The 12,575-nt window shown below is 64.7% G+C and overlaps 1 protein-coding gene across 4 annotated transcripts in view; it reads right to left on the reverse strand.

Annotated features, from left to right (window-relative positions):
• Positions 1 to 12,575, reverse strand: part of BEGAIN (brain enriched guanylate kinase associated) — a 48,090-nt gene that overhangs the window by 9,611 nt on the left and 25,904 nt on the right. For 2 of the 4 annotated variants that reach the window (XM_023628393.2, XM_023628394.2), the window contains one exon: positions 2,934 to 3,023. The exons of the other annotated variants lie outside the window; for them this stretch is intronic. Coding sequence is in view for 1 of the 2 variants with exons in the window: in XM_023628394.2 (XP_023484162.2) it covers positions 2,934 to 3,023 (90 nt within the window). In the remaining variant the exon portion in view is untranslated. The remainder of the gene's footprint in view (positions 1 to 2,933; positions 3,024 to 12,575) is intronic. 4 annotated transcript variants of the gene reach the window in all.

Genomic DNA, 12,575 nt, shown 5'->3' on the forward strand with positions numbered 1-12,575 from the left:
TCTGGCCCCACAGCCCTCAGAAAAATTCCGCCCAGAGGGGTGCCCAAGCTGGAGGGGGGCCGGAGCAGGCCGTCAGTTTGCTGGAACAAGTGCACGCCCTCAGGGGACCACCCGGATCCAACACCCTTTTGGATGGTAATTTCTGGTGGGTTTGCTGTGGGATTGGGGGGGGGAGGGTGGACAGTGCCCGCTCCAGACCATGGGGTGGGGGCAGGAGGGGAGTCCCCAGGTGTCATGCCTGGTAACCCCGACTATGCCTGGATGTGCTGTGGGACCTTGGGCTAGAGCCCGTGTTCTCAGGGCCTCCCAGACCAGAGGCCAGTGCGGGATCCCGGGACAGGCGGGAGCTTCCCCAGCACCAGGCAGAGGGCTCTTCAGCCCTGGGCCGTGTGTAAACATCCGCCTCACCACGGGTGCAGGCAGAGAACTGCGACCAAGCGTTCCTGGAGTCCTGCCCAGGGCTACATTTTTAAAATAAATAAAGAGTAGCCTGCATTTTGAGAACCTCGGAGAAGGGTGGGGTGGGCCTCCCAAGAGTGGTTCCCCAAGGAGGCTGGAGAGTGACAAGCAAGAAGGGAGCCCAGAGGCAGAACACCCGCGGCTGCCCACGCACGTCCAGCCTCCTCCTCCGGGCAGCGTGCCTGACTGCCCCACCACGAGCACCCTGAAGTCACAGATCCCACAGTGCCCCCCGCCAGGCCCAGGGGTGTGATGAGCTTCCTGGGGGCTCTCCCATGTCATCCCCTGTGCCTGACCCCCTGCAGGCACAGTGTCGGGCTGGGGTTGGGGCAGCAGCCCCTGAAGTCAGTCTCCTCTCATCCCAGACGAAAGCATCACCCGTCCACTCGTGTGGCCACTTAAGCCCCAGCCCCCTGCCTCAGAACCAGCGACTTTCGCCACCTTCCCTCCCCCAGCTTGGCCACCCACCCGCAGCCGCAGGTTATACCCTGCCACCCCGCAGACAGCCCACTCCTGACGAGACCCAGCCACAGCATCCCACGACGCATGCACCCGTCACCCTCTTTCCTTCCTCTCCTGCCACCCGGCCCTGTTCCCAGCACCTCACAGCAGCGTGTAAGACAACATGGTCCCGCCCCACCGAGCCTACCATCTCGAGGGGACATGGGTGATGAGCAAGGGAACAGGCCTGTCAACGAGGCAAGAGTATGACAGGGCTGTGAGGTGGGCTCCATCCGGCAGAGCCAGGACCTGCCGAGGGGCACCTGGGCCGAGACCTCTCCACACGGGGCACCCAGCTTCACCGAGCCGGCCGCCTGAGCCTCAGTTTACCCTTGGCCCTCAGATGGATGGCCTTCCAGACATACCGGGTGGCTCTGTCCCACCACCCCTCCAAGACTGCTCCCACCCTCCCTGTGCCCCTCACGCCCCCCAACCCCCAAGCTGCACCCTGGTCAGGCCTGGGCTGGCAGTGCCCCGGCCCCTGACTCCTGCCCCTCCTCGCTCCCCACCCCAGCCCGCTTGCTGCAGGCGCCTGGCCCCCAGCCCCAGACACTCCTCCCGACCTCTCCGTCACAGCAGACGCCCAGGCTCCCCCACACCTGTGCCCCACCGTGTCCTTCCCCATCTCTGCCACCCCGGCTCTGTTGCATCTGCACCCCTTGAGTGTGCCCAGGCTGCCCCTCAGGCCCGGGTTTGCACCCCGCCCCGCCCCACCCCTGCGCATCTCAGGCCGAGTGTCCCCCACGCCCAGCCACACAGATCCTCTCCAACCTCCAGCTTCAGCCCGGGCCTCTCTTCCCATGTCCCGGCGCCCAGCGTCCTGTCTGCCCGGATGACCGCAGGCACCGCACACTCAGTGCGTCCAATGCTGACCGCTCCTTGCCCTCTGCACTCCCCATCCCCCGGGAGGGCCCACCACCCTCAATCCCCAGTCAGACCCCAAAAGGCCATGGTGAGCCCTCCTTGCCCCTCACAGCCTGTCACCAAGGCCTGGCAATCAGCTACTCAGAAACTTTGGACATGTCCCCTCCTCGGACTGGTCCAGGGAGGGCTCTAGGCTGGGCACCCTGGGGTCTGCGGTCACCTGGCTGGTGCCTCTGTCCCTTCCAGTGCCTTCCCCTGCCAGGGCATTAACCTGAGCCCTGGCAGGCCTCAGCCTCAGTCTTCACGTCTGTAATACAGGGACGTGTGTGCCCACACTGGGGAGCCCCCACCCTCGGGAAGGAGCGCTGTCGTGGTGGTCCCTGCACTACCCGGGGTCATCAGAACTACCAGGAGACGACGTCACAGGCAGCACCGTGTAGACGTGGGGCCTCTGGGCCGCTGGGAATCTGGGGGAACCGCTTGGGGGCCTGGGGCTGCGGCTTCCTCCTCCCCACGGGTGGGGAGGTGGCTCGGGGGCCCCAGCGTCTGGAGACAGCCCCTGACAGGTGCATGGGGAGTGTGTGGAAGTCCTTTGTGACCAGACCAGCCAGTGCCGCACCCTCCAGATCAGGACCCCCCTCCCAGGTGGGGGTTTAGGAAGCCCAGCTCAGGCTGTAGCCTGTGAGGTCCCCTCGCTTCAGCATGTGTCCTGGTGAATGAAATCAGGATCCAAAGCTGGCGTGACAGGAGGTGTGGGGGGGTTGGTTCCCTCCCTGCACACCGGAAGCCCCAGAAGTGCTTTCTCACCTCCCAGAGTAGGATGAGGAGCTCGTTCCGTGAGGAGCGGGGCCCCGAGGAATCCCCTCCTGCCTTCCCCCGGGAACCCGTTCCGGCCACTCAGGACAGAGCCCCTGGCTGGGGCCGGGCAGTGGGCTGTGGGGGCATGAGGGCCGCGCCTCCGAGACGGGATAGCACAGAAAGGGGCGACCCGACCCCTTCCCCTGTCTGGGCCTCCCCATCTGTCTCGGGGTGTTGATGTGGATGTGGGATGGAGGTCTGGGGACAGATGTGGGGACACCAAGGAGCCGGGGAGACAACAGGCAGGTTACCTGTCCCAGAGCGAGGGCGAGGACCTGGCCAGCCGGCCCTGCAGGACGCGGGGCTGCCCAAGGCACGAGGGCACCCAGGGGCTGCGCAGCCTGTGGGCAGAGAGGACACAGCTGCTCAGAGCGCGGCCGGGGGCACCCGCCCACCACGGGCACACCGTCACGGAGGGATGGCGCTCCACCCTACGCCTGGCAGGAAAACTCCTTGTCATCAGCACGGGGGCGGGGGTAGGGGGAGGAACCAGGGTGGGGACCCAGCCTGTCCACCTGCTGCCTGAGCCCACTGGTGGCACCGAGTCCCACCAGGGGCAGGTCCCCACCCGCAGGTCTGCATCCAGCCTCTCAGCCTCAGACGGGACTGGGGGCAGGCTCCCCAGCTCTGGGGGGCCGCCTGGCTCCCGCTCCTTGCGGGAAGGACCCATTGGTCAGAGAACCCAGGAGGCAAGGAGGATGGAGGGACAGTGTGACGCCAGCCCCCCACCTCTGCTGGGACACCATGACAGCTGACGCGAATGGACAACTTGGGGGGGGCGGTCCTGGAGGCTGTGGGACCTGGTGGATGTTAGGGGTCCAGGGCAGGGGGCAGCGGGGGGGACGGAGTGGGGTGGGAGCCGCGTGGATGGACACGAGAAGCGACACAGGCCTCCCCTGGCTCTGCTGTGGCGCCACCCTGCTGGGGGCAACAGCCTACACATCCGAGCCTTGGCCATGGTGACCCCCGCTGCAGTCTCTCCAGGGACGCTCGGGTGGCCTTGCTGGCCCGGGGCCAAAGCGGGAATCTGACGAGAGGATGCTGCCCCAGAAACCAGGCTCCCGAAGAATGCTCTGAGTCACGGGCCAATGTTCGTGTCAAGAGAAAGCTGTATAATCCCCCTTAGAAATAACTGCAGGGGGGCAGCCTGGTGGCGCAGCGGTTAAGCGTGCACATTCTGCTTTGGTGGCCCAGGGCTTCGCCAGTTCAGATCCCAGATGTGGACCTACGCACCACTCATCAAGTCATGCTGTGGCAGCATCCCACATATAATGTAGAGGAAAATGGGCACGGATGTTAGCTCAGGGCCAGTCTTCCTCAACAAAAAGAGGAAGATTGGCGGCAGATGTTAGCTCAGAGCTAATCTTCCTCAAAAAAGTAAAATTAAAAGAATAACTGCATAGGCCCGTCCAGTGGTTCATCGGTTAAGTTCACACTCTCTGCTTTGGCGGCCAGGGTTCGTGGGTTTGGATCCCAGGGGCAGACCTACACACGGCTCATCAAGCCATGCTGTGGCAGGCATCCCACATACAAAATAGAGAAGGATGGGCACAGATGTTAGCTCGGGGCCAATCTGCCTCAGCAAAATAAAAAATTTAAAAAAAAAAACACCACAAACAGACAGCCACAAAAAATAATGGAAGGAAAGAAGTGCTAATGTTACAGGTAGGGGGTGGGATTCTGGGTAATTTAAAATTTTTCTGTTATACTTTTCTGGATTTGTCATATTTCCTACAGTGAGGATGAAAAATCAGAAAAAAAAAATTTACTAAGGATCAGATCTTGCTGGAAAAAAAAATGTTAAGCATCGATTTGACAGGCTGAGCGGGGCAGCGGGGAGCCCCAAGCCCTGGGCTGGGAGCTGCAGATCGGCCACCACGTCCCTGAGCCAGCCACTGTCAGCAAGATGGGCTGCCCTTGGCCCCGTCTCCTGAGCGGGTCTGCAGGGGCCCAGCACGCCAAGGCGGAGGCGGAGGGACAGCGGCCTAGTCTCTGGTTAGACGGGACTTTGGAAGTGACCCCAACACTGCTGAGTGGACGGAGAGTGGGGGCCGGAGGGGCTGGTTCCCTTGGGAGCACCCCGAGACTACCAGTCTGCCCTCGGTGGCCCGACCGAGGCCGGCAATTCCCATGGGAGTCCCCTTCTCGGCCCTCGTCAGCCAGGCCCTGCCCCCAAAGGCCCCTCCACAGGAGGGACTCCCGGCAGGTGAGTTTTCAGAAGAAGGGAGGCTGGGACCCAGGGGGAAACCGAGGCCCAGGAAAGGGGCGAGGCTTGCCTGGAGGCACAGTGAGTGGGGGCCCCACTGTGACTTGACCCCGACTCGGCTTCTGGTCACACGCGAGGCATTTGTCACTGACAACCTACTCTTGTTTTGATGAAAATTCTCATTCTCAGCCAGTGACATGGGGAGGGCCCCCAACCTAGAGATGAGAAAACTGGGGCCCAGAGAGGTTAAGCAACTCTCCCAAGATCACAGAGCAAATCGGTGGTGAGGATGAGACGAGAACCAGATCTGCCAGCCCCTCCTGGGGGGTGCGAGAGGATGGCCGCGGGAGTGCCACCCCTGCCACAGGGCTGCCAGAGTGTTCTGAGGAGAGTAGACGTGCCCAGCGAGACAGCGGAGGAGAGAATTAACTGGCTCCCGCTGGGTTCTCCTGGCTGCTGGCTGTCAGCGGGGCCAGCGATTGCCCCAGCAGGAGCCAGCATGGTGGAGCTTCCACCCAGGGGACAGCCAGCCACGGTGTCACCCTAGCCGGGCACAAAAGGCCACTTCCCGCCCTTGCTGGCAGAAGGGCCTGGTGACCTCTGAGCAGACGGATGGACAGAGGGTTGGCCCGGGCCGCCAAGGCTTGACTTGCCTTGAGTCACCCAGGCCTCGGTGATCCCGGGCCCCCTCGTGGACGTGGGTGTCCACACGTGGGGAACAGCTACCACCCGGCCCTGTGTGTCTCTCAGGATGAGATGGGCCCCCGAGGGGCCTGGAGCCGTCCAGGAGTCAAGGGCGCACTTGGGCCCCGGGGAGCAGGGGGTGGTCAGGATGTGAGCAGCTGTCTGACTGCCCCCAGGGAGTGGCTGGCTCAGGGAGCAGGGAGACCAGCCAGGCCAGCTCTGAGGGGCCGAGGGTCCTTGGGGCTGGGGGTGGAGAAGGGGGCACAGCGAACGCCAGGTGCTTCTCCCACCTCATCTCGGCCTCCGAGGGGCACCAGCGTCACCCCTGGGGTACAGATGCAGATGGCTGCGGCCACCTGTGGCTGCCCTCTGACCTCGTCCAAGGTAGAGAGAGGGGCAGAGGGGGTTACAGCCACGCCTGACCCCCACTGACGCCTGCATACCTTGCCACAGGCAGAGCGACAGGACATTTTGCTCTCAAGCCAGTCAGACCCCCTCCCTCCTCTCCCTACTGGAAGGGACAGCTGCCTCTCTGTTCCTGACTCCCCCAGACGTGGCCGCACTCCCACCCGTGCCCGCACTCCCACCCATGCTCCAGGCCGTTCTCAATGCTGTTCCCTCCACTGGGAAGGCCCTCACCTCCCTCCTCTGAATCCCCAGATCCTCTCCTTTCTTGTGAGGCTCTGCTCAGATGCCACCTCTTCCAGGAAGCCTTTTTTGGTTCTTCCTCGCTAAGGTTCCCTCTCTTTCCCTTTCTACCTCCTGCCGCTCCTCCTCCATCACTCGGGGCCACCTGGGGCCCCGGCGGGGTGGGGGGGGGTGGAGGGCTGTTCCCCCTTCCCCTTGGTCCCATGGCGCCGTGCTGGGCACAGGGGAGGAAGGGCACAGGAGCTCGGGGGCCCGGGTGCAGGAGGAGACCCTCCCCTGCCCAGTGGCATGGACAGGCTCCTGGGGCGGAGGTGCACCCAGCGGGCGGGCCTGTGGCTCCCATCCCCAGCGGGCTCTGGTGACGGGGGTCTGGGTTGGGGCGCGCTCCTGGGGCTGGGCTGAAGAAGTCACTGCCTGCCTGCGCCCAGCTGCCAGGAGCCCTCGGCGGCCAGCAAGGGCCTGCGTCCCGCGGCCGCCCCCCGGGCACAGCCTGTCCTCGCCCGGCTCTGGCGCTCCGGCCCCGGCCGACAGTCACGCTCCAGCAGCACCAAATTGCTTGTCATTCTTCACATGCTGCAGGCAGCTCCTCATCTTGGTGACTTTGTCCCTGCGTCCCCTCTGCCAGGATCGCACTGGCTCCCCCTGCTCCAGGTTAACTCCTCCCACCCAGGGCCTGGGGGGGACCCTGACGCCCTAGCCGGCCCTGGGAGGGTACTGACGCAGCTCCCCGTCAGTGAGCGTTCCAGGGGCTCAGTCGCTGTGCTGTCATCGCTGAGCAATGGCGCCTGGGCCTCCTGCTCCACTCTTGCCCCAGATGGCACGTCCCCAAACCCAGCCAGACGGTGACTTGCCTCCGGTCAGAATGCCCCATGACTCCCTGTCACCCCAAGGCCCCTCGGACCCCCTACTGCCCCGCCTTGCCCTGCTCTGGCCGCGCTCACTCATGCCGGCCTTCAGGCTGCACACCGGAGCCCCTTCCTTCCACCTCAGGGCCTTTGTCCTCGCTGCTCCCTGGGCCAGCCGGCTCTCTCCAGGCCGACCCTCCTCCCTCGGCCCCAGCTCCTGGGACAGCCTGCCCTCCTCACCCCTGTCTCGTTCTGGAGGACAATGACCCTGTCACCTCCCTGCCTTCCCATGGGACTGGCCTTCCTCCACCTTCCATCCCTGGCACCCACCCCGGGTCCCCACAGAGACAGCGTCCAGCAGACTCGTGCTGAATGAGTGGCTGCACGAACGTGTGCGCGACAAGGAGCCCATCCGGTCTCGGGGCGGCCGGGTCTGGTGATCTTAGATCCCTGGGGCTACTTTGGGGCTGGAGAAGTGGGGGTGGCTGCAAAGAGCCCAAGACCTCCCTCCACCCCCGCAACGCCAGCGAGGAGCAGCGCCCTGGCCATCCCCTACCCCCGGCCTCTCACACAGCCCTGAGCCGCTGGCTGCCCTGGTATCTGCCACTGGAACACCTGCTCACGGGCACAGGGACTCGCTGCCAGCGCCCAGGCTCAAGGGCAGAGGCAGAGACCATGGACCGACCCTCAGAGCTACCACCAACGGGCTGCTGGGCCAAGGTGACCCCGGCCCTGGGAGACAGTCTTTGTCCCAGAGCTGCTCCGACCCAGCCTGGTCCTCTCCAAGCTGGGCCTCGAGTTGGCTCCTTGGGACAGCCCATCAGCCTCTTGGGATGCCCTGCGCAGGCCCAGGGGTGGGTCCCTACAGAACCGTCCCGGCCCCCTATCCCCTGCCCCCAGCGGGGGGCACTCCTGAGTCCCCCTGCAGAAGGCAACGCCATGTGCACAGAGATGGGACCCTGGGCGCTGCCACCACGGCTGCCAGGCTGCTGTGCAAAGCTCCTGGGAAGGTGGTGCCCGTGTGTGCCTCTGTGCCCAGGGAGGGGAGTGTCACAGTGCCGACGGGGGCCCACAGCCAGGAGGACCCCACAGGGGTGCAGGGAGGACCCCACAGGGGTGCAAGGACTCCTCGAACTTGATGCCCACCCAGGTCCTGTTGTCTCCTGGCCCACCGACCAAGGTCGCCCAGTGGAACGATCGCCCACCCCATGGCCTCAGGTGACACGGCTGCTCCGCTGCTCCCTCCCACCCAGAGACAGGAGACAGGAGACGCTGAAGGAAAGGCTTCACCTTGCCCCATCTTATCAGGCGGCTGCAGCCCTGCTCCTGCTGCCCCCTCTCTCTGCAGAGGCAGAGCCATGTGCCGGAAACTGGCGGCGCTGATGCCTGGTGAGCCCTTGGTCGGTGGGCACACCCAGGGGCGCCCTGGGCTGGGGCAAAGCAAGGCAACGCAGGCAGGTGGACAGGGCAGTTGCAGAGTCACCCCTGGGCCTTTGCACATGCTGCCCCTCCTGCTCAGGACACCCCTTTCCCTGCTCTTAGTTCACTCTATTCACCTCCTCCAGGAAGCCCTCCTAGACCTACTGCTGGGTCAGGAGCCCTCTCCACTGTCCCTGTCCCAGCTCTACAGGGAACAGGGTGCTCTTTGGGTGCAGGGGCTGTGTCTGCTCCTCCTCCTCAGGGTCCCAGCACCTGGTGCGGGGCAAGGCACATGGCAGGGCCTGATGGCTGTGTGCTGGAGGTGCCCCCGGCCTCTGGGCAGCCCTGGTCTAGCGAGAGCACAGAGGCCCTGAGCTCCCAGCAGCGGCTTCAGGAAAGGTCCGTTAAGAGAAGGCCCAGGGACCCTGGCCCGCAGAGAGGAACAGAGACAAACAGCAGGGCTCTGGGCGTCCGAGGAGGGCGAGCGGGGGCAGGGCCATCAGCCCCGGGTGTCTCTCAGCCCACTCTCTGCAGGTCACGGCCCACCACTGTCCACACCAGTCCTCATCAGACCTGCATTGTGGATGGAGAACCTGAGGTGTGTCACCCGTGAGTGAAGGCGGGCCCAACCCAGGCCTCCCAGCCCCAGCGAGGGGCCCCGGCAGTCCTTTCCAGCCACAAAGGCCCACGGAGAGCAGACGGACAGAGGACGTGTCGGCCTGGGCGAGGGGACTGCCGGGCAGGGAACGTGGGTCCAGCACTGAGCTGACACAGCCAACACCTGCTGAAACAGTGACTTGGGGCGAACGGGGTGACCCAGAGCCACTGGGATGCCCCACTGTGCCATCACCAACGCTGGACCCTTCAGTGATCCCACGTGCGACACCCTGCTCTCTCCAGCTCTCGCCCTCTGAGGCGCCCTCGCTCCAGCAACACTGCCAGCTTCTCACGGCCCCTCACCCACCTCGTCCCCACCGTGTCAGCCCCTCAGATCCCCCCTCTATGTGTCTATCTTCCTCGTGCTAACACTGGGGTCGGGGCCGGCCCTGGTTGAGGCCACGTCTGCACGGACTCAGCGCCTGCACTCGCACGGACACCGGGCAGTCACAGCTGAACTGACAGCCTCACCCTCTGCTCATCCGGGAATCTCTGTTCCATTCCCTCCCCCACCCGCCCAGAAGATGACTTCACCCCTCTCCCCTCTGCTCAACCTCCCATCCCTACCCCCCAGCTCATGACCTCGCTTCCTTTTCCGCTGAGAAAACGAGGCCACCCAAAGGGAACTTCCACAGATGTCGCCCCGGGTCCACCCACCCACCAGCATCTGCCTCAACACCCGGCGTCACCCGCTGTTACTACAGACAGCCCGCCCGGGAGCCCCTCCACGCTCCCGGCACCGCTCCGGCTCATCTCCCCTCACTCCGGAGCCACGGCTTTGTCCCTCTCTTCTGGATCCTTCTCTCCGGCATGCAAACACGCAGGTGCTCTTCCCATATTGAGAACCACCCTCTCTTGACCCTGCAGGTACCTTCATTCTCTGCTCCAGGGAAACGTCCGTCCTGGCTCCCATCCTGCCAGGACCAACGCCCACCCGGCTCTTGCGGGACCCTCCTTGGTTCTCAGGTGACCTGAGTCCTCAGCAGCCAGTGACACGGCCGGACCCTCCCTCCTCCTGCAAACGCCATCCTTCTCGAAATGCCCTCATCAGTGTCCTCATCCACCGGACCCCCTGACACCAGCAGGTGCCCGGGTCAGGCCTCTCCCCTTCCCCAGGCCCACTCGCCCCACGGTGACCCTAGCCACAAACACCGGTTCTCTGCTGAGGACCCTGAACTTCTGTCTCCTCTGGTCCAGCGTACACGCGCCCGCTGCCTCCATCTCTGCTCGGGTGGCTCGCAGGCAGCACAGATTTGCAGGGCCCCCTCAAATTCCCCGTGCCCTCCCCAGACCCACAGCCTCCCCTCCCCGCCCACCCCAGCAAGGCAAGCCCCTCCCCATGCCAGGAGGCATCCCCCATTCCTTTCCCTCCAGGCCCGCAACTCCTCTGGAAGAGATCCTCCACCCCCCTGGGCCCGGCTTCTCTCACAGATTGATTGCTGCCCGGCCTCCTGGCTGGTTCCTGGCCCCTGCCCTTATCTGCTCTCAGCCAGAGCGATCTTGTGGAAAGTAAGTCATATCCATTCCGCTGCCGCTCAAGCCCTGCCCACAGCCCCAGCCAACCCCAGTGTTCATGCTGGTCTGCAGGCCCCAGGCAGGCGGCCTTCCCATCACCCGGGCCCTGGACCTCCTTCGGCGTGTCCTCCCTCCCTCCCTCCTCCAGCCACACTAGCATCTCCTGCCTCAGGGCCTTTGCACCTGCTGTTCCTGCTGCCTGGATCCCTCTCTCCCATGGCTGCTCCTCTGCTCCCTCTTTCAATGTTCAATGCAACTTCCTCGGGTAGGCCTTCCCTGGGCTGCAAAGTCACCTCTCTCCCCTCCCTGCTGGGCCTGTGGGTCCTTGGCCTCGCCCCATTTTGCAGCAGCTCCACGGGAGAGGACTTTCTGTGTCCTTGGACCTTGCAGCAGAGCCTGGCACACAGGAGGCCCCAATAAACATTTGTTGAATGAATGAAAATCACCTGAGTGAATGTATTTTACAGATGGGCAGACTGAGGCTCGGGGAGAGAATGCCCACCCCGGGCCCACAGGCTGCCGGACCGCCGACCAGACACCCCAGTGTCCCTCCGTGGCGTCCAGGGCTGCGGGCTCTTCCTTGCCTCTGGCTTCTGGGGCTTTAGGGGCTTGGTTTGGCCCAAAGAAGTTGCTTTCTGTTTCCTACAGGGGCTGAACCCTGAAATGACTGCGAGACAGTGAAACAGACATTTCACTGGGTGTCTGGTGCTTCATCCGGCAGCCCGAGCAGGGGGCAGAGGGCCTCCAGGGCCTGCGGGAGGGGCCATCGGTGCCAGTCACGATGAAGAGCAGGACCGTGACCAGCCTCTGTGCAGGAGGCGTGGCTTGGGCAAAGGCCCAGAGGTGAGAACATTCTGGCCGGGGCCGCACTGGCTCCTGGAGATGAGCGTGGCTGGAGGCCAGGCCTGGGGTGGGGGCCTGGGGTCAGCCGGCAGAAGACCCTGAGCGGTGCCAGGCGGCTGGTCCTCCCCCTCAGGGCGCAGGGAGCCCAGAGGCGCCACACAGCCAGAGGACTGGCAGCAAGCTCAGGCTGGGGACCGTCCCTCGGCTGGGTGAGCGAGACATGGAGACCAAGGAGGCTGTGCTGGGAGAAGGAGGCGAGCCCCACGGTGGGCCCCGGGAAGCCCCCCCAACCCCTGGCCGAGTAGGGGCCCCTCAGACACCCCTGCCCAGCGGTCTCTCCCAGCACCGCTGGGCACCACCGGGCGTCTCCTCTCCTGTGGTCTCCCCACTAGACTGGGGTGCTGGGGTCGGGGCTGTGCACAGCTTGGCCCTGGTCCCGCCCCTCCCCAGGCCACACCTGCCCCCACCCATCATGAGTGTTCAGGGGCGTCTGTGCTGCCCGCATCCCCCATGCTGGCCATCCCCGCCCCAGAGCCCAGGGGAGAGGGGGCTGCCATCCCCGCTCTGACGGTCAGCTCGTTACTGCCCACCCAGGAACCCCGCTGGTGTCCCCCATCTGGCCACCACCGCCGGCTCTGCGAACCGCCTGGGTGCACGTCAACTGCATCAGCTGGAGGCCTGCTTCTGGAAGTCTGGGGACCGGAAAGGTGATCAGGGCTGCGGCGGCGCAGGGTGACCCTGGCAGCAGGGCAGGGGGTGGCCGCCTGACCCTGCACCCGCTCCACGCCCCTGGGCCTCTCCAGGCGCCCGGGGTCCCTGGCTGGTCCTCACCTCCCCGTGTCCCCCGCCCTCGCCACACCCACAGGAGACAGTCCCGAGGGCCAAGCTGAGACCGGAAGAAAAGGACAGGCGCTGCAACGGGGGCTGGAAGGAGGCACTGGGGCCAAGGCTGCCTTTCTGGGCCTCGGTTTCCCCATCTGTAATCAAAGCCCAAAGGGGCACCTGTGACTTTCATGACCTCTTTCTAGAAGGTTCCCCCAAGCTTACCCCCATTCAATCACTCAATCACCCAAGGA

Source organism: Equus caballus, chromosome 24 (assembly GCF_041296265.1).
Source record: "Equus caballus isolate H_3958 breed thoroughbred chromosome 24, TB-T2T, whole genome shotgun sequence".
Taxonomy (NCBI): Eukaryota; Metazoa; Chordata; class Mammalia; order Perissodactyla; family Equidae; genus Equus; species Equus caballus.